The sequence below is a fragment of the Nicotiana tomentosiformis genome, chromosome 7, assembly GCF_000390325.3.
Source record: "Nicotiana tomentosiformis chromosome 7, ASM39032v3, whole genome shotgun sequence".
NCBI classification, from domain to species: Eukaryota; Viridiplantae; Streptophyta; class Magnoliopsida; order Solanales; family Solanaceae; genus Nicotiana; species Nicotiana tomentosiformis.
Window position 1 is genome coordinate 26,597,888 of NC_090818.1, and position 20,497 is coordinate 26,618,384.

General features: G+C 35.0%; 2 protein-coding genes across 2 annotated transcripts; both read left to right on the forward strand.

The window, feature by feature from the left end:
- Positions 1-1,731: 1,731 nt before the first annotated feature.
- Positions 1,732-4,858, forward strand: LOC104086125 (uncharacterized). Its single transcript, XM_070181408.1, has 2 exons — positions 1,732-2,589; positions 4,369-4,858. Exon 1 carries the CDS (start codon positions 1,896-1,898, stop codon positions 2,577-2,579), a length of 684 nt encoding a protein of 227 aa, XP_070037509.1. The 5' UTR covers positions 1,732-1,895; the 3' UTR covers positions 2,580-2,589; positions 4,369-4,858.
- Positions 4,859-12,989: 8,131 nt separating this feature from the next.
- Positions 12,990-20,288, forward strand: LOC104086126 (uncharacterized). Its single transcript, XM_009590312.4, has 4 exons — positions 12,990-13,343; positions 16,113-16,247; positions 18,861-18,947; positions 19,733-20,288. The coding sequence occupies exons 1-4, from the start codon at positions 13,215-13,217 to the stop codon at positions 19,886-19,888; spliced, it is 507 nt and encodes a 168-aa protein (XP_009588607.1). The 5' UTR covers positions 12,990-13,214; the 3' UTR covers positions 19,889-20,288.
- Positions 20,289-20,497: the final 209 nt, after the last annotated feature.

Sequence of the window (20,497 nt, forward strand, 5' to 3'; positions counted from 1 at the left end):
TTTATATATAAATATAGGTATAGATTATAGATATTAGTCACCCTAAACATATCAATATAATACCAAAAGGAATCTTGACCAACGCCTAGTGAACTAAATACATACGCCTCTTACTGTTGCCAAACTATAGGATCAAGTTTGTTATGAATTGAATTGCAAGGAAAAAGAACAAAAAAGTCAACTAAAACGATCAAAGGACTCCAAGTGTTCCTAACCAAAAACAGTTTCTAAAAAACAAAAGAAACCAAAAAAAAAAGGGGGAGAAGAGAAGAACAAGATTGCCACAAACACCCAAAAGAAAAGAAGTGCAAAGTGGCATAAGATCTAGACCCTGTAATCAACCAATCAACGTCAAAGGAATATTTTCGAATTTTTAAGAGTGTTTTGTTCAGATTTTATCTTTACAATAAAAAGTGATTAAATTTCAATTACTTTTAAAACTGTGACTATTTTTCAATTACGAATAGTAAATTTGACTATTTTTGAATTTCACCCGAAACCTAAACCATTGGGGATATTAAGCCCAACTTTGTTGGTCTCTCACTTGTCAAAGGGCTATGGCCCAAGATTGAACTGGAGATCGAGGTTGCTCCATTAACTGTTTTATGTCATTGTTGCAAATAATGGAATCAAGCATCTATTATGCACTACTTCATCGCTAAGTTTCATTTGTTTTCCTCTCACTTGTCAATGGCTAAATGAGTAGTGGACTACTTTGATGTAATATTTGAATATTTAAATTTTAATTTAAAATGAAAGTATGGTGCAATTAGCTTTCAAACTTCGATATATTAACTTTGGATACAAAAATAAAAACAAAACTGAGACTAAGGGAGTACCAATTTTGGACATTTCATATAACTATACCCGTATAAAAATAATTTAGCTATTAAGCTATGTGAAAGACATTTAAGTGAGTGTATACATAGCTATGAAGACACCTCTGTCATCTTTCATTAATTAATAATATTAACTCCATATCCACATTTGATGTGAGCTTTTCTCATTTTCCATTACAAACACTCTTGAATCCTTAACTATTGTTTGACTTGAATTGTTTATTTATGAAAAATTATCAATTCGAAATGGACCCTAATTTATCGAATTTTATACTGATGAGTCACTATGTTTTGCCAAAATACACTCAATATTCAGGTTTAAGGTTGCTGTTCATAAGTCAACATTTAAGAAAAAGACCCCAATAAATCAAAAAATTTCAGACTAGTTAAACTTCAAGTAATGGAAACCTTATCCATTAGCTCTAGTGCAAGAAGTTATGTTGTCTTTGGCAAATTGTTTATTTTTATATATAAAAAAAAAGAATATTAGTCATCCTAAACATATCAATATAATACCAAAAGGAATCTTCACCAATGCCTAGTGAACTAAATACATACGCTTCTTACTGTTGCCAAACTTTAGGATCAAGGTTGTTTTGAATTGAATTGTAAGGAAAGGAACAATAAAGTCAACTAAAACTAGATAAATGACTCCAAGTGTTCCTAACCAAAAACAGTTTCTAAAAAAAAACAAGAAGAAGAAGAGAAGAACAAGATTGCCACAAACACCCAAAAAGAAAAGAAAAGTGCCAAGTGGCATAAGATCTAGACACTTAAATCCAGACCAATCAACGTCAAAGTTATTGCCACGTCAGAAATTGTCCATAACAAGCAACGTCCTCACCGACTCCACAAATTTAACGTGCACGTCCCCACACTTTATTCCGCCTTCCTCCACTCACAGATCCAAAAGACTCGATCGTAAATATCAATTTCACACAATATTCCCCACTTTCCCAGCATCTCTTTTCAACTGCATTTCATTTTCCGATCACCGGACGTGACATTTCTCCACCCTAATTTCCTCCTACTACGGCGGAACGCGGCGGTCGGTGGATGGCAAGAACCAATAAATATACCTCCCTTAACTTCAACGACATCTACGAAAAGAAAACCACTAGCAGCAGCTCCGCCACCTCCGGTAGACCGCACTCTTCTTCATCATCTTCTTTTAATGGTCCCAATAAGACTATTATCTCTAACTCTCGTATCCATGGCCACATGCTTGTCCTGAGCCGGCCCACTCCCAAGCCCATCTCCATTCCGCAACCCCAGCCTCAGCCTCAGCCTCTTCCGATCCAGCAACAGCCCAAGTTACAAAGCCCACCGGATCAAACCCGAGCTGAATCGGACTCCATTTCGCTTCGTCCACAGGGTCGTACTGGTTCCGGGCCCACTACAACACTTTCTTCGTCTCCTGTGAACCCGCCGTCACCTTTGCAATCGCCTTTGCCGAAGTCGAACAGGTTCGTGCCGCCACATCTTAGACCGGGATTTGTAGGCCGGGAGGAGAAACCGGTCCCGGATGGTCAGGGGTTGAGAGCTAAACAGGACGTTGGGCCTGGGCCGCATCGTCAGGGGGCACATCTTGGGTCGTCACCTAATCGGTTCGGAGAGAACGGTAGGCCCAAATCGGGAGGTGGGTATGAACGAATGAGGAGAGGATTTGGTGAGGCTGATGCGGTGGACTTCATGAACCGGCCTGGTTCTAGCGGGGCTCGGCCCAGCTCTAGTGGATGATGTCATCATGGTAAGATGCCTCATTTTCTACATCTCTCGTATTCATGTGGATTTAAGTTATATGCACGGATGATGTAATCCATTTTTAATTTTTATACTGATAGTGTAATTTAATTTATCAATCAATGTTTATTAAATATAGGTACTTGAAATTACCTTTTAAATGATCTCATATTGCAACTTAAACTTCATATTCATAATTACTTAAGGGCCTGGTCGTTTAGCTTTTCCGTTTATATGCTCGTAGGAATTTCTCTAGAAATGTGGTACTAATGACTGAACTTTGCTTCCTTATCCAAAAAAATAAAAATAATAAAGTAAAAATCTTCTCAAAATGAATGAACTTTGCTTTCTTTTTGTGGACTATGCTTGAAATTTCCATGTTTTTGGTGCTAGTTTCTTTTTGGAGTTCCCTTGGATTTACGTTCAAAATTTGTTTCATAAGTGTGTGATTTTGTTTATTATGAGCGTTGTGACTAGCTAGAGCTGCCCAGTTGAAATGAACTTTTGTGTGATGGATGGTGCTGCTTTCCTAATCATTTGAGATTGTTTGGTGAAAAGAGTATCTAAGCTTGGTTTGTTTTGTGCCTATGTTTGGAGTTATCTTTGTTATTGCCTTATTGGTTGGCAAGTACCAGTTCCATGCTCGTAAGACCATGCATGTCTTGTTGCATGCGAATTCAGGCCTTTGTCATGTTCTTGAGATGCTTGTAATAAGATTTTTTCGAGTTATATTCTGCTCATGTACAACTTCTCTCTTATGCCCGATCCATTCTTGAGCATTGAGTTGATCTATAATTCCAGGCTTCCAGCCATATCATTTATTACTCATGTAGTTTGACCATTCTCCCAGAAGGTGAAGAGTACTTGACGAGTGGCTGTCATTTTATCATCGCCTGTTTTTTGAGCAGCATGCAAAACATATTCTTTTTTACTATTTTTGAGCAGCATGCAAAATATATTCTTTTTTATTATGTTTGGTTGGAGAGAAGCACAACCATATAATTGTTAACAAGACCGTTTACTTTTTCATCACAATTTTCATAAAAGCGTGCAGGTTCAATTTGATTGTTGTTGGTTTATGTGGTGCCTGATACCAAACTCTAGTCTGTAAATGTAAAAGAAGATTTTTTTTTTCTGCAATAGGAGGAATGCTAGCCGCTGAACAAGCTGAAATGTTCTCTGAAGAACGTTTTGTACAGTGTAATACAAACCATTGAGGTTGCTCATCATCCTGCATTTTTCTGTGTGTGATTGGGGGGGGGGGGTATGCAATGTATTTCAGTTAGCTCATGTGTGTCAGCACGAAAGAATATGGTGTTCTATTCTTCTGTTTGCATTATGCAATTTCTAGAAGCGTCTCTCTTAGAAAACTCCAATTTGATGCAGTTAGTTCATAAACATCACCACTAGAAGTATAGTATTTTATTCTGCCATTTGCATCCTGCAATTGCTAGTAATATCACCTGCAACCTTTCAGCATTTTGTAATATGATCATTTGTCATATGATATTGAGGGAAGAACAAATACATTTTGTTGCTCCTCCCATAGGGAGAGTTGAACCAAATCCTTAGGGACTGCAATCTTGCCACTTAAGTTGTCATCTGCAGTTGATTTTGCATGTGTAAGTTAGAGGTTGTCAAACATTAAGTGTGTTGTATAATGATGGGAGTCAATGATAACTGTGTCAGTTTCACCACTTCCCCTGGACTGTTAGGAAACAGATGGAAGATAATATAATAGTGAGAGGGCTGTTTTTCTGATCCATATTTTGATTTTGGTATACAGATCTTGATGGAGCTTTGGGCTCCACTTTGCCGATGAGGGTGGGAAGGTCTTTTCAGAGGCAAAAATATGCTTGCAAGATCAGCAGCGGATGGATGTTACTTACTTTCAGGAATGCAGTGGTTATTGAAGTCATGGAAGTTGGATTATGACCAGGTTGCTCCTTTAGTCTGCAGTAACTCCAGTAACCAAATAATGTCTTGCTGGTGTTAAAAGAAGACTCTCAAGGATCAAAGCTCGATCGAATTGTTTCTTTCATTTCTTGCCTTGTAATTTTCTTTTGCTTTCCACTACCTACTCTCTGAGAAAGAGAGAAGGTTTAAATGGAATTTAGTGTACTGTATGTTTTTCTTTACACGTTATATTGTGCAAATACCATAAATTGGTGTATTCTGATGGTTTGCTACCACGATCACCATATTGCACTTTCATACTGTCTGTATTACAGTGGATATGAATTTGTTTCTATTTTCAGGGTTTCTTCTCTTTCTAAGTGCTTTTTGCCGGTTGGCCATGCCCCTACCCATTTTTGTTGTCTAATTTACACCTAGTAGGTGAATATAATCAAGCTCGGGTCTAAGAGGTTCAGGATCACTTTCATACATTGAGTCAATCACTTCTTTAGTCTGTATGTTCTTTTGATAACTCAATGATTTCACTAATATAAAACACAAAGTTACTCAGAAATTGAATCCTTAATCTTTTAGTCTTTTACTTTTTACTTGTTTTCCCACTTAATTCCGTTACACTTATTGAAAGTGAGTCTGCTCTTTTTCTTTGTAATGAATCTCAAAAATTTCGTTTTGACAAGCAGTGCCAGACGCTGTGGCTGAGATAATCTTCTACAATATATAGACACAACTTTGTGATGTTGGTGCTCTTGTCCTATTCATCACTCAATGCAGGAAGAAAGTTATTTCAGTCCTAGAAAGCTGAGGTAAAAAATTAAACAGTTAAACATATTGTTGGATAAACATTCGGTTTAATAAAAAATATTTATAGTGTACAATTAAATTTGCAACTCCCATTTCTAAGTTAACATTCAATTAAAAAGAAATGCAAAAATTTCTGTTAAAAAATAAAAAAATTTAACCCAAATAGCGGCCTGCCTTTATAAAAAAAGAAAAAAAAGAAGAAGAGAATTTACATACTTTAATTTCATTAATTTTGGATTCTTTAAAACATTAAAAAGGTCTACATAAAAGCAATGATATCTGTCAGTTTGTGTGACAACAAGATCCAAGTGGACTTCAATCATTTGCGTGCAAGCAAAATCTTAGTTTTAAAGAAAATTAAAGTCAAAGTCAATTTTATTACTATGAATTACACACAACATTATCATATTTTTTATATCTTCATTTAGTAAAACAATTTGCTTAATTTTAGAACAAAATTTTCTGTCTAGATATTGCTAATATACTTTTCAGTGCATAAACTATATACAATATGCTAATCAATTGTTCGATTAATGATATAGAATTTTATACTGATACAGTTCTTATACTATTTGCGACTCAGAGAGGAACTGCAGGAGGATGGTGTAAAAATCTAAAATTGTTATAAAATAAAGGTCGTAAAGTAAAGACAAGTATAGAGAGAAATTGATATATTATTCAACTTCAAACTTATGTACATAATGAACTGAAATCTTCTCTATTTATAGAAGAAAGCAAGTTGTTGTGTAAGATGCTTCTGCAAGCTGTTGTGTAAGCTCCTATTGTACCAGATATAGATAATCTTCTACCGGGGAAATGTTTATCCATAACGAAATACCAAAAAGATAAGCTCATTGTACCAGATATAAATAATCTCTACCGTGGGTACAGTTTATCCATAATGGGGTACCGAAAGGATAAGCTCATTGTACCATATATAGATAATCTTCTATCGGGTGTGATGTTTATCCATACCGGGGTACTGAAAGGATAAGCTCATTGTACCATATATAGATTATCTTCTACCGGGGTGATGTTTATCCATAACGGGGTACTGAAAGAATAAGCTCATTGTACCAGATATAGATAATCTTCTACCGGATGATGTTTATCCATAACGGGGTACCGAAAGGATAAGTTTCTTCAGGAGACTAATTTCCAATAGAGTACTAAATAGATAAACATATTTACGACGGAGTCTCATATAGATAAACTTCTCCAGGAAGCTTATTTACAACGGAGTACTAAATAAACATCCATACTATAATATATTTATAACACTCCCCCTTGGATGTTCATTAAAAGATAATGTGCCTCATTACAACCTTATTAGGAAAAATATCGTGGAAAAAAATTATAGTGAAGGAAAAAGAGTACACATATTTAGTAATACACATAACTTGTTGTCTCATTAAAAACCTTATAAGGAAACCTCTGTGGGAAAAATCTTAGTAAGGGAAAAAGAGTATAGCGCGTATTTTACTCCCCCCAATAAAAATTATATTTCAAATATTTGAGTCTCCGCATTCCAATCTTGTATAGCATCTTCTCAAAAGTTGAAGTTGGCAAAGATTTAGTGAATAAATATGCCGGATTGACTTGAACGGATTTGTTGCACATCAATGTCACCATTTTTCTGAATATCATGTGTGTAGAATAATTTTGGTGAAATGTGCTTCGTTCTATCTCTTTTTATAAATTCTCCCTTTAATTGGGTTATGCATGCAGCATTGTCTTCGTATAAAATTATAGATCTTTTATCACATTCCAAACCACATTTTTCTTGAATAAAATGAATCACTAATCTCAATCATACACATTCCCTACTTGCTTCATGAATAGCTATTATCTCAGTATGATTTGAAGAAGTAGCAATAATAGATTGCTTTGTGGAGCGTCATGATATGACAGTACCTCCACATGTAAACACGTACCTAGTTTGAGATCGACCTTTATGTGGATCAGATAAATAACCTGCATCTGTATAACCAACAAGATCTGCACTACCTTTGTTAGAATAAAATAAACCCATATCAAGTATTCCCTTTAAATATCGCAAATATATGTTTAATCCCGTTCTAATGTCTCCGTATAGGAGAAGAGCTATATCTTGCTAGTAAATTAATAAAAAATATTATATCAGGCCTTGTAGCATTAGCAAGATACATAAGTGCACCAATTGTACTAAGATAAGGTATTTCAGGACCAAGGAGTTCATCATCCTCTTCTGGAGGTCGGAACAAATCCTTATTCACTTGCGCTTTGTCCATGTAAAAGTATTTTAAGACCCTTTCTGCATAGTCAGATAGATGGATAAAGATCTCGTCTACTAAATGTTCAATTTGCAGACCAACACAAAGTTTTGTCTTTCCAAGATCTTTCATCTCAAATTCTTTATTAAGATATTCAATTGCCTTTTGGAGCTCTTGTGGAGTTCCAACAAGATTTATGTCATCAACATAAACAGCAAGTACAACAAATTCTGATGCCATTTTCTTTATAAAAATACATGGACAAATAATATCATTTATGTAACCCTCTTTCAGCAAATATTTACTAAGGCGATTATACCACATACATCTAGATTGCTTTAAACCGTACAAAGATCTTTGTAATCTGATTGAATATATTTTCCGAGATTTTGGATTTGCTTCAGGCATTTTAAGTCCTTCGGGAGATTTTTATATAAAATTCATTATCAAGTGAACCGTACAGATAAGCTGTAACTACATCCATTAGATGTATTTCAAGCTTTTCATGTAGTGCTAAACTGATGAGATATCGAAATGTTATAGCATCTATAACAGGTGAATATGTTTCATCAAAATCGACTCCATGTCGTTGCGAGAATCCTTGTGCAACAAGGCGAGCTTTGAATCTTTCAATTTCATTTTTATCATTCCTTTTTTCGCACAAAAACCCATTTATGATCAACTGGTTTTACACCAGTAGGTGTTTGGACTACTTGTCCAAAGACCTCTATTTTAGCAAGTGCGTTCAATTCTGATTGAATTGCCTCTTGCCATTTTAGCTAATCAGATCTTTGTCGACATTCTTCGACAGATCGGGGTTCAAGATCCTCACTATCTTTCATAATGTTAAGTTCAACATTATATGAAAAAATATTATCCACCTCTATTTCAGATCGATTTAAATTAATCCCTTCGCCAGTAGAACTTATTAAAAGCTTCTCACTCACTTGAGTCTCAGGTTCATTGATTTCTTCAAGAATCTCAGAACTAATCAGATCTTGGGTCTCCTTAGGGGATCCCTTCATCGTATCGTTTTGATCATTTGTCGATTTTCTTTTTCGAGGATTTCGATCCTTAGAACCCAAAGGTCTACCATGCTTCAGGCGTGCTTTAGGTTCACTAGCTTTCATGCTAGTAGATGGTCCTGTTGGAACATCAATTCGGATATGCACATTCTCTGCAGGGATATGTGACTTAGTTATCCTTTTCAAATCAGTAAACGTATCTGGCATTTGATTTGCTATATTTTGTAAATGGATGATCTTCTCGTCCTCCTTATTACATATAGGGGTACGTGGGTCAAAATGAGATAATGATAAAAATTTTCACACAATTTCTCTTTTGATTTCCTTTTTCTCTCCCCCTAATTGTGGGAAATTTATTTCATCAAACCGACAATCTACAAATCGAGCAGTAAATAAATCTTCCGTCAATGATTCAAGATAGCGAATAATAGAGGGTGATTCAAACCCAACATATATTTCTAACCTTCTATGTGTGCCCATCTTACAGCGATGTGGTGGTGCTACTAGCACATATACAGTACATCTAAAATTTTGTAGATGGGCAATATCTGGTTCATGACCAAAAACTAATTGTGATGGAGAATATTTATTATAATGTATCGGTCTGAGACGAATAAGTGATGATGCATGCAAGATAGCATGGCCCCAAACAGTAGTGGACAATTTTATTTTCATAAGTAGTGGTCTTGCTATCAATTGCAGGCGTTTAATAAATGGCTCTGCAAGGCCATTTTGAGTATGAACATAAGATACAAGATGTTTAACATTTATCCCAACTGATAGACAATAATCATCAAAAGTTTGAGATGAGAATTCTCCAGCATTATCTAGGCGAATAGCCTTTATAGGATAATCTGGGAATTGTGCCCTTAATCGAATTATTTGGGCTAATAGGTTGCGAGATGATAGTAGACACACATGAAACTATCTTAAAGATGCATCTATTAGGACCATAAAATATCTAAACAACCTACTTGGTGGGTGAATAGGTCCACATATATCCCCATGTATACGTTCTAAAAAGGAAGGGGATTCAATGCCAACCTTCATTGGTGATGGTCTAGTGATCATTTTGCCTTGATAACAAGCATCACAAGAAAATTCATTATTTGTAAGAATCTTCAGGTTCTTTAATGGATGCCCACTCGAATTTTCAGTAATTCATCTCATCATTATTGATCCAGGATGGCCCATACATACATGCCAAAGCACAAAAATATTTGAATCAGTAAACTTCTGATTTACGATAGAGTGTGCTTCAACTGTACTAATCTTTGAATAGTATAAGACAGAAGATAAAGTTAGTAATTTTTCTACAATGCACTTATGGCCAAAAACATTCTTTGTAATACAGAGATATTCTATATTTATTTCATCTATCGTCTCAACATGATATCCATTTCGACGGATATCTATAAAACTCAACAAGTTTCTTCGGGACTTGGAGGAGAATAATGCATTGTCTATTATAAATTTTGTTCCCTTAGACAGAAATATAGTGGCTCTTCTGGAGCCTTCAATCAAACTTATATTATCAGAAATTGTTGAAACATTTGCTTTTTCCTTATGCAAATAAGAAAAGCATTTATGATCTTTGAATATGGCATGAGTTGTTCCACTATCAATTACACAAATGTCTTCATGATTGGTCTTTGATCCAAACATAATTTGAGGATTATCCATAATCTTCAAAATGACATAAACAAAATAAATATGATAGTAAACATCATTATCAAAATATAAATTTTTATTTATGTACAACAATTACATAACCATACTATCTACTACAAACAATAAAAATTTAAATATTTACATTTCTACAAATTCATCACCGATCGCATAACTTGTTTCCCCTTCTAGGAGTGCAAAGTAATCAGTTACATCCAAATGCATGAAGTCTAAATTATCTTCGAAAATAAAATTTATTTCAGCATTTTTCTCTGTCTTCTTCAGGGAGGCTTGATAAAGCTCAACCAGGTGCTTTGGCGTACGACGTGTACGTGACCAGTGCCCTTTTTCTTCACATCTATAGCATGCATTTTCTGCATTTGTTGCTTGCACCGCTTCATGCTTTTGTTCTTTTTCCACTGCTGGTGGTGAGAAAGGTTCTTTGGTGCATTATTATTACCATGATTAAAGTTTCTTCCCTAACCACGACGATGACCACGACTGGTTTCACGACCTCTTCCACGCTTAGCTTGGTGGAAGTTCATCTCATTTACTTTAGGGAATGGATAAGAACCAGTAGGTTGGCTTTCATGGTTTTTCATTAATAGCCCATTATGTTGCTCGGCTATAAGAAGATGTGAGATAAGTTCAGAATATTTTTTGAATCCCATCTCTCGATATTGCTGTTGCATGAGCATATTCGAGGCATGAAAAGTGGTGAAAGTTTTCTCTAACATATCATGATCAGTAATATTATCACCACATAATTTTAATTGGAAAATAATTCTGAACATAGCAGAATTATACTCACTAATAGATTTAAAATCTTGTAACATTAGATGAGTTCAATCATAACGTGCATGTGGAAGAACGACCATCTTTAGGTGGTCATATCTATCTTTTAAATTATTTCTCAATATGACTGGATCTTTAACATTGAGATATTTCATTTTCAAGCCTTCATCAAGTTGATTGTGTAAGAATATCATTGCTTTGGCACGATATTGGTTTGATACTTGATTTTTGTCATTAATGGTGTCTGCCAGACCCATCGCATCATGATGAATTTCAGCATCAAACACCCAAGACATGTAACTTTTGCCCAATATATCTAGGGTTACAAATTCAAGTTTAGAGAGATTTGACATTATTTAGAAAAAGAAAGTTCGTACCTCTAATACTTTCAAGGTATTTGCTCGAGATGGCAGAGTTTTGTGTTGATAACGTGTTATAAAATAAAGACTATAAAGTAAAGACAAGTATAGAGAGAAACTGATATATTATTCAACTTTAAAATTATGTACATAATGAACTGAAATCTCCTCTATTTATAGAAGAAAATAAGGTATTGTGTAAGTTGGTTCTGCAAGCTGTTGTGTAAGTTGCTTCTGCAAGCTGCTGTGTAAGTTTTTACTGTACCAAATAGAGATAATCTTCTACCGAGGGTAATGTTTATCTATAAGGAGTACCGAAAGGATAAGCTCATTGTACCAGATATAGATAATCTTCTACCGGGGGTAATGTTTATCCATAACGGGGTACCGAAAGGATAAACTCATTGTACCAGATATAGATAATGTTCTATCGGGTGTGATGTTTATCCATAATGGGGTACCAAAAGGATAAGCGCATTGTACCAGATATAAACAATCTTCTACCGGGTGTGATGTTTATCCATAATGGGGTACTGAAAGGATAAGTTCATTGTACCAGATATAGATAATCTTCTACCGGGGGTGATATTTATCCATAACGGAGTACCGAAAGGATAAGTATCTTGAGGAGACTTATTTCCAATAAAGTACTAAATAGATAAACATATTTACGGCGAAATCTCATATAGATAAGTTTCTTCAGAAAATTTATTTACAACGGAGTACTAAATGAACATCTATAATATAATATATTTATAACAAAAATATCCTATATTTTCAACGCCTAGCAGTGGAATAAATCTACGCAGTATGGTATTTATTTAGAGTTTGGTTTTAAATGTTAATTGCTCACATAATTTGTATATTTCCCTTGAAATTTTCCATCTAAAGTTTAGTTTTTCTGCTCACGTAATTTGTATGTTTCTCTTGAAAATTTTCCATCTAAGGTTTAGTTTTTCAAATTTGTTATAATTTATTTTAACAAATTTATGATTCAACATTATTTTTAAAAATAGTAAATACTAAATAATTTGTGATGTCTGCTAAGCTAATTATAAATAAGCAAGTTTGATAATGCAATCAGCGAAAGACAAAAAGGGATTGTGATTTATGAATGTTTAATAACATTAGCTAATTTTTTATAATGGGTTGCCAACATATCATTTATTTGAGTAAGGAAAATTATTTTGATTGTTAAAGTAGCAATAAAATATTAGTTAGAAATAGAGAGTAGATAATAGGCAAGAGAGAAGTTAATTCTATCAGTACAACCACGTGTCCACCATAAAAGCAAATCATAATGAGGTGTGAATGTAAGTGCAGATGGGGTCCACTGTCCAGGGCTAAAATGTCTGCCTGCTACAGTAACATTTTATGTGGACCAATTAAAATAAGGAATTCAATTTAGTTACCAAAACTACCCTCGTCAACAAGCAGACATGTTGACGGAGAGCTCTCTGCTAACTAGTAGAAATATCCTATATTTTCTTAATTTTCTTTTGGACAAAAGGCACATTAAAGATTTATTTAAAAAATTTATTAAATCCAGTAATCAAATCTCGCATTAGCAGAAAAAGAAAAAAAGTGAAAAAGGAAAGAAGTCTTGCTGTAAGCCTTTTACCCGCAGATTACTTTTTCTACAAGCCACGACCAATATCTATACTTCCCTTCATTTCCTTCAATGATTGAGAGATTGCCCGCCACAGACTCATCATTCATCAAAACCCTTGTGTTTCCATCAATTTCTTCACTTCTTTTACAACTTTTACAGAAATCTATTTTCTATTTTGGGGAAGATATAGTAAGTAAGTAAGAATGATACTACCAGTGTTTAAGCTAGGGGCACTTGCCCTCAAATCTTTCTGCAAACCCATCGGCCGTCGCATTAAGAAAGAGGCTGGCTATCACCCTAGGTTCCGAAATTTCATCATCAACATTGCCCAGGTTTTGTTTCTATTTCAATTTCTTCAATTTTACCAAATGGTCAATGGTAAATAATGTAAAAGTGAGCAATCGTGAAAGAGCTGGAGTTTTCATTAGAGGAGGATTTTCAGAAATTAAACGTAATAAGTAGTCAAGTTTTCTGAGATAACAGTAGCCCCTTTTAAAATTTAGTGAGATCGCTGTGAGTTTAAGCAGTTACTTATGTGGTGAAACTACATAGCTTCTCCACATGTGGTTACTTGATCGGAAAGTTCTCTTGACTGAGCTCATTTCCTGAATTGGAAGATCAATATCGTAGGTGGATGAATAATTGACCGTAGGTTGGAATTACCTAATAGATTTGAATCGGTGAAATGAAAAATGGTTATGCTAAAAAAATTAGAGGGAATATTTTCTTGATAACAGACAAATCCCCAAGGACCAGTGGTGCACAGTTGGATCAAGGGGCCACCTCTATTCTACCCTTATCCACTTAACTACAAACTATTGTATGTCCCAGGGTTCAAACTCGTGACGTGTAGGGGTGAGCGTTCGGGCAATTCGGATTGAATATAGAAATTTCGGTTTTCGGATTAAAAAAATGACAATTCAAATCCAATCCAAATAAACTTGGATTGGATCGGATTTTTTAAGTTTGGATTCGGATTAATCGGTTTGGATATTTTGGATTTTCGGTTTTGAGTTTATAAGTTGTGATGTTCTTCTTTCTACGATAATGAACATCCAAATAAGGTATTCATGTTAAATTGCCTAAAAAGTTCTTCATTTTCACCGCAATCATCCAAATAAAGTATTCAAGTAATGAAATCATCATCAAGGAAATACAATAAAGATATTAGTAAGGCCGATAAGAAGTAGCAATAGTAAGATCATGTCCAGATAGAAAGTATTATGATAGTAACTTAATAATTAGTATTGAATATATGAGATTATGTCTCATGGTTAGGATATTGGACTTGTTACTATTGGCATATGGAATAATGGACTAAATATAAAATATAAAAATTTCGGATTTTTGGATATCCAGAAATCTGAAGTACCAAATCCAAAATCCAATCCATAATCCGAAAATCCAAACAATTTGAATTTCGGGTTTGCCCAAACTATGCCCACCCCTAGTGACGTGCGGCTAACTACAAGGACCATTACTCATATGATCACTCAACTATCCAAAATTATGGACTAAGCTCAACAGGAAAGTCACTCAACTATTCCTATTGTACACAGATGGTCACTCAACCGGAATTGTCAAACTTTTCGGTGGAAAAATGTGACGTGGCAGTCCACATGGACTTTTTATATTTTGGATCAAATAAAATAATTAACACCCAAACAAAACATAGAAAATTCACTTATACTCCCAACCTGACCCACAAAAAATAAAAATCCACTACTAAATAAAACCATACGCTAAAATGCATCCCTGTTGTAAATGCATCTCTTTTCTTCTTATAAAAAGTAGATTTCTTCTTTTTTTTTCCATGGTTTTTCTCTAGTTTTATAAAATAATAATGGGTACGAGATTAAGAACTAAGAACTAGAGTGACCCGTGTTCTTCTTTTCTCAATAACATGTATTCTTCTTTTGACGGTTTTTCTTCTACTTTTTATAAAATAATAATGGGTACGAGATTAAGACTAGAGTGAAAGCATGAAAAAAATGTGCTTTTTTAAAGAATAAGAGAGATGCATTTGTAATAGAGATGCGTTTTAGCATTTGATTTTATTTAGGGGGTGAATTTTTATTTTTAGCGAGTTAGGTTGGGTGTATGGTGGATTTTCTATGTTTTGTTTGGGTGTTAATTATTTTATTTGGTCCAAAAAAATAAAAAATAAATATGGACTGTCATGTCACATTTTTTCACATGAAAGTTAGATAATTTCAATTGAGTGACCATTGTGTGTAATAGGAATAGTTGAGTGACTTTCTTGTTACAAATGATAGAAAAGTGACTTTAGTCCATAATTTTGGATAGTTGAGGGCTCTTACCACTAGGGCCTAAAAGAATAGCAAATAGAAAAGCATTCTAAGTGTATTTAGTTAAGTACAAAAACTGTAATATGGATAGATACATTTTTATTCATCATGTTTGACTAGGGAAAGGGATTATGATTCTATAGGAAATTGAAAACGTCAATGTAAGTTATGGTTTATAAATTAGAAGACAAGGAGATAAGTGTCGAAGGCTGATCATGATAGTATTTTTTGATAAAGAGGCTGATCATGATAGTATTAAGAAATTCTTGTTTGCAGTATTCTTCGATACACTCAAAGTAAAACAACTATTTAGCTTCCATATACTTGTTAAGTCACATTTAAAATTGCATCACATGGGTAGCCTAGTAGTCAATGAGGTGGATGTTGATCTTGGAAACCACGTTGCAAATCCCAACAGAGAGAAAAAATACTTGGTGATTTCTTCCCATATGCCTAAACCTTTCCGGCAAAGTTACCCATTACCTGTGTTGGTGGGAGGTAGCAGGTACTCGGTGGAATAGTCGAGGTGCTCGCAAGATAAGCCTAGATACGGTTGTTTAGAGGAAAAGAGAGAAAAAAATACATGCAGACACACACTCAAAATTTGTCACATCCATGGAACTTAATTTCCTTGAGCTTGTGTTTCAGTCTCGCATTATTTTTCCGGGATGTGTGATCTAAGTTGATATATTCCCTCCTCTTGTCCATTAGAACTGAAGGTTACTGGAAATGGTAATTCATGGAAAATATGCATATTTGATATCTTTCTTTCTTTTTTCTTTTTTAATGCAGGCAAACCATAGATTCTCAACGAAATTGCAAAGACGTATATATGGTCATGCAACTGATGTTGCAATTCGCCCTCTAAATGAAGAAAAGGCAGTTCAAGCTGCTGCTGATCTTCTAGGTGAACTCTTTGTGTTCTCGGTAATGTTGTCTCTATGTCCTTAATTTGTTATATTGCACATATATTTTCTCGTATGGGATAATGATTATTGATCGTCATGATAATGTGGTTGGAGAAGCTGATTTATTTATTGATGAGAGCACCCTTGTTTATGTCCTATTCCACTTGTGATGCAACCCACAAATTCTTTTACATATTTTCATAGTGGACCATAGCCAGGATGTTAGTAATCCATAACTTAATCCAATATTCTAGGTGTAATGGAGAAGGCATGACATCTTTTGCTACAGAATGCGGGTTTGTCATATATCAAACGGCTAATTTTTAAAATTGAAATTTGAACACGGATGTCTTCTGCAATCGGTATCACTAAATAATCCAAAATCACTGAATTCTTAAGTACCTGATATATTAATTTGTTGTAACAACCGAGTTGCCTCTTTTATACATGTGCACCAAAACGTAAAAGATGTTGACTATATTCTATGGTCATGTTACTGGCAGTATGTATGTTTCAATTATGTTTTTTTTAAGAAAGAACAGCACAAAGATTGTGCAGTTAGAAGTGACAATACTTACTCCAAGGAAAAAACAAAAAGATAAGAATCCCCCTACAACAAAAACTTACATATTCTATGATGTCAAGTATGGAGTCACTATCATTTACAGGGCATTCTTTACACCAAAAAAGAAAAAGTACCAAGCAATTCATTTTTATTCTCTGGATGGAGTTCCTTTCTCCCTCAAAACATCTGGAGATCCTTTCATTCCAGACAGTCCACCAAATACAGGCTGGGATCATCTGCCACCATTTCTTCAGCCTAACACCATCAGTCACACCACCCCAACATCTAAAGAGGTCAGTTGTATCCTTTGGCATGACCCAATTCATTCTGACTATACTCAGAAACAAGTGCCACAAATGAGAAGTAACCACACAGTGTAGGAACAAATGAGAGTTATCTTCAGCCTCCCTTTCACTTAGATAACATCTGGAACTCAGATGATAACCCCTCCTCGTTAGTTTTTCATGGGTCAGACAAGCTTGTTTAGCCACTAACTAGACGAAGACTAGCACCTTAGAGGGTGCATTTACCTTCCAAATCTGTTTTCAAGGCCAGCCTCTACCAATGTGGATGTTGTCCATTTGACTTTTGTAAGCTGAATTCACTGAGAAAAACCTAGTGCTTGACCTTTCCCATACCAGGGATCTTCGCATTCTGTGAGGCCTTGCAAATGATCAAGTTGATTTAACAATGCAGCAACTCTGTCATCCCAGTCATTGAGCATCCTTCTGAAGTTCAAATTACAGCCCTGTTGTCCCCTTATTTCTTCCACCTTGGCCTGTGTGTTTGATGCTAGCAGAAACAGATCAGGATACTGATCTTTTAGAGGACCATGTCCTATCCAGTTGTCATCCCAAAAGGCAGCCTTCCACCTTGGCCTGTGTGTTTGATGCTATGTTTCAATTATGTTATATGTTAATATTTATTAAAGTATGTTAATATAGTTGTTAGTACTCCATGTGACCGAAAATCTTGCTTTACATTCCTTTTTCAGTTGTCTGAAAATGTTCTCCACTCCTGATTAGAAAGTTTGAATACAAAAGTTTCAAGATTCCGGCCTTGTTTTAAAACTCTCAGTACTATTTTATCATCTTCTCCGCCATTTTTTAATTCATTTTAATAACGGTGGTGTTCAGGCTTAGCTTACGCTCACCTTGACTATTCAACTAGATACCTGCATCTTTCCACCAATATAGGTAGTGAGTAACTCTACCTGTCAAGGTTTAGGCTGAACAAATGAGAAGAAATCACCGTGCCTTTTGCCTCTGCTAGGATTTGAACCTTGTGCTCTTATGGTTCTCGTTCCAGCTTCATTGACCGCTAGTCCATGCCCTGGATGCTCATCTAGGCCACTATTCTGCAGCACAAAATAAAAAATGGCCTCACATGTTTCTTTACAATAGTAAATGGTTCACGTTTCAGCTTTTATCTTAATAATCGAGCCAAATCAAACTAATCAGACAAACTGAGACGAAGGAAGTGTTGATTAAATGTATCAATATGGTGCCTTTTAATTGTGAATCTACTGTTACTATTTGATATCTGATCGGTTAGAAAATTTTATATCTAGTGACAAACTAAAAATTTGAAAGCATTTGAAGTGGCATCACGTGATCGTATGTTTCTGTTACGGAGCTCGTCTAGTTGGGTTATCAAACTGACTCCCTAGTATGATGGAAACCTACAATTTATGAATCCAAATCCCAACTGCTCAAAATGGCTTGATTTGGTTGAGTGAAGCTAACTTGAAGAAGGGCTGGTGTGGCACCTTCTTCGTTTTCCTTCTCTTTTTTTTGTTTCCCATACATATTTGGCATCACCAAAAACACTAGGTGTATAGATGTGAACTGAAAAGTGAAGTTTTGATTTACTTGATCTGCAGCAGAATGTCGTAGATGCTCCTTTTAACCTGATATTCCCTCTTTCAGTGCACAACAAGTCAATTATTTATGAATGTATAGTGTGGAGATGTCTAGAATTACCTTGTTCAGTCTTCTCTTCTTTCTCCACCAAAGGCAGAATGCCATCAACTTATGCTTCTTTTTTGTTAAAAATCTGTTTAATTAGGTGGCTGGAGCTGCTGTTATCTTCGAGGTGCAAAGAAGTTCCAGATCTGAAGCTAGAAAGGAGGAACTTCGAAAGCAGGAACTAGAGGTGCATACCGATATTCGTAACAATGATCTTCTTGTGCCTGAAATATTTACCAAGTCCTTCCTCCCTATGTCCTATTTCCTTTACGAAAATAGATAAAATATTCTCCTTAGAACTCATTAAAAACGAAATTTAAAGATCGAGAGGAAACATCTCAACTGAAATGCTAAATAAGCGCGTCTTGAATTAGTGTTGCTCTCCACATCGATAACATCAGGTTTAGGTGAGTGTCTTCAGTATGACGTATGTGTTAGTTTTTGAGTTAACGACTTAATTACCTGTCGTAAGTTTAGGTTGTCTGAGATTTTCTCCACACTGCACCTAATCAGAAACAATTAACATTGAACTTATATAGTTTTGAACTCGATAAATGAAACCATAAATGAATGTGAATTTACAACCCAAAAGTGTAGCTTAGTGGTCAAGGGGGTTCAAAATCTTTGAAAGGTCATAGGTTCAATTCCAACTAGCTACGATTTTCCTTATAAAAAAAAATGAATGTGAATTTACCTTTTCACTTGTTGGTGTGCTATACTTGAAACTTTTTAGAGCTGTTTTTTTTCTTTCTTCACCTCATTTACTGTTTCATCCTTGTTTTCCTTAATACTGCAATGAGCTAAGCATTTTACGGTTGTCATGGTTAATGAGCACAGATACAAATATTATGTCTTAGATTGAGGAGATATGTTACTAAAATTTTCTGTTACAAGGAACTAATATCACTGATATCACAGCCCCCTGTTATATTTCCATGTTAGAACTAATTCATAAATTCTTTGCTTTCCTAGGCAATGAAGCAGCGAGACGAAGAGCTGAGTAGAGAGATTGAGTTTCTTAAGAACAGAGTTATTGAACTGGAGCGACATGCCAAAACACGAGGATTGAGTAGTATCTTTAGCATCGGGAATGCAGAAAGTACTAAAGATAAAGTAAAAGCTGGTTGATTATCTGCTGCTGTTGTGCTAACATACACATCGACATTGTAAGACCCCTCTACAGTTGAGTAACTTAAAGAGTTGATGTCTGTTTTCATCAACTCCTTGTTTGTACTATTTTAGCATTCCTGGAAGAGAATGCAGTAGTTTCTGGGAGTAGAGAAAACTTAAAGCAACTCTGACTAAGATGTTTCTCAGGACATTCTAAGTTTGACAGGCCAAAGCCATTAGAATACTACTAACCAAATGGGTATCCATGGTGGTCAGCCTTTGGTCTGCGTAAAAGGCAAACATATTATATTGTAAAGGAGTGATATATTTTGGACAATGTTTGCACCTAGCCATTGAGGCAGTTCTGATGTCAATTTTACTTGTTCTGGCTTAGTAATAAGGATTGTTATTATGTTAAGAGTTCAGCTGTTCAGGTGTCTCCAATTTGTTACTCCCTCTTTTTCAATTTATGTGTCTTACTTTCTTTTTTAGTCTGTTTAAAAAAGAATGCATCTTTTTATATTTAGTAAATCTTTAACTCTAACATTTCACTTGGTATATTTAATCTGTTTCAAAAAGAATGCATCTTTCTATATTTAGTAAATCTTTAACTCTAACATTTCACAT

Bases quoted from the DNA above. Each gene is read 5' to 3' on its own strand.
- LOC104086125 (XM_070181408.1), top strand. From the start codon at position 1,896: ATGGCAAGAACCAATAAATATACCTCCCTTAACTTCAACGACATCTAC.
- LOC104086126 (XM_009590312.4), top strand. From the start codon at position 13,215: ATGATACTACCAGTGTTTAAGCTAGGGGCACTTGCCCTCAAATCTTTC. The intron at 13,344-16,112 runs GTTTTGTTTCTA...TTTTTAATGCAG, and splicing joins TCATCATCAACATTGCCCAG to GCAAACCATAGATTCTCAAC. The intron at 18,948-19,732 runs GTGCATACCGAT...TTGCTTTCCTAG, and splicing joins TTCGAAAGCAGGAACTAGAG to GCAATGAAGCAGCGAGACGA.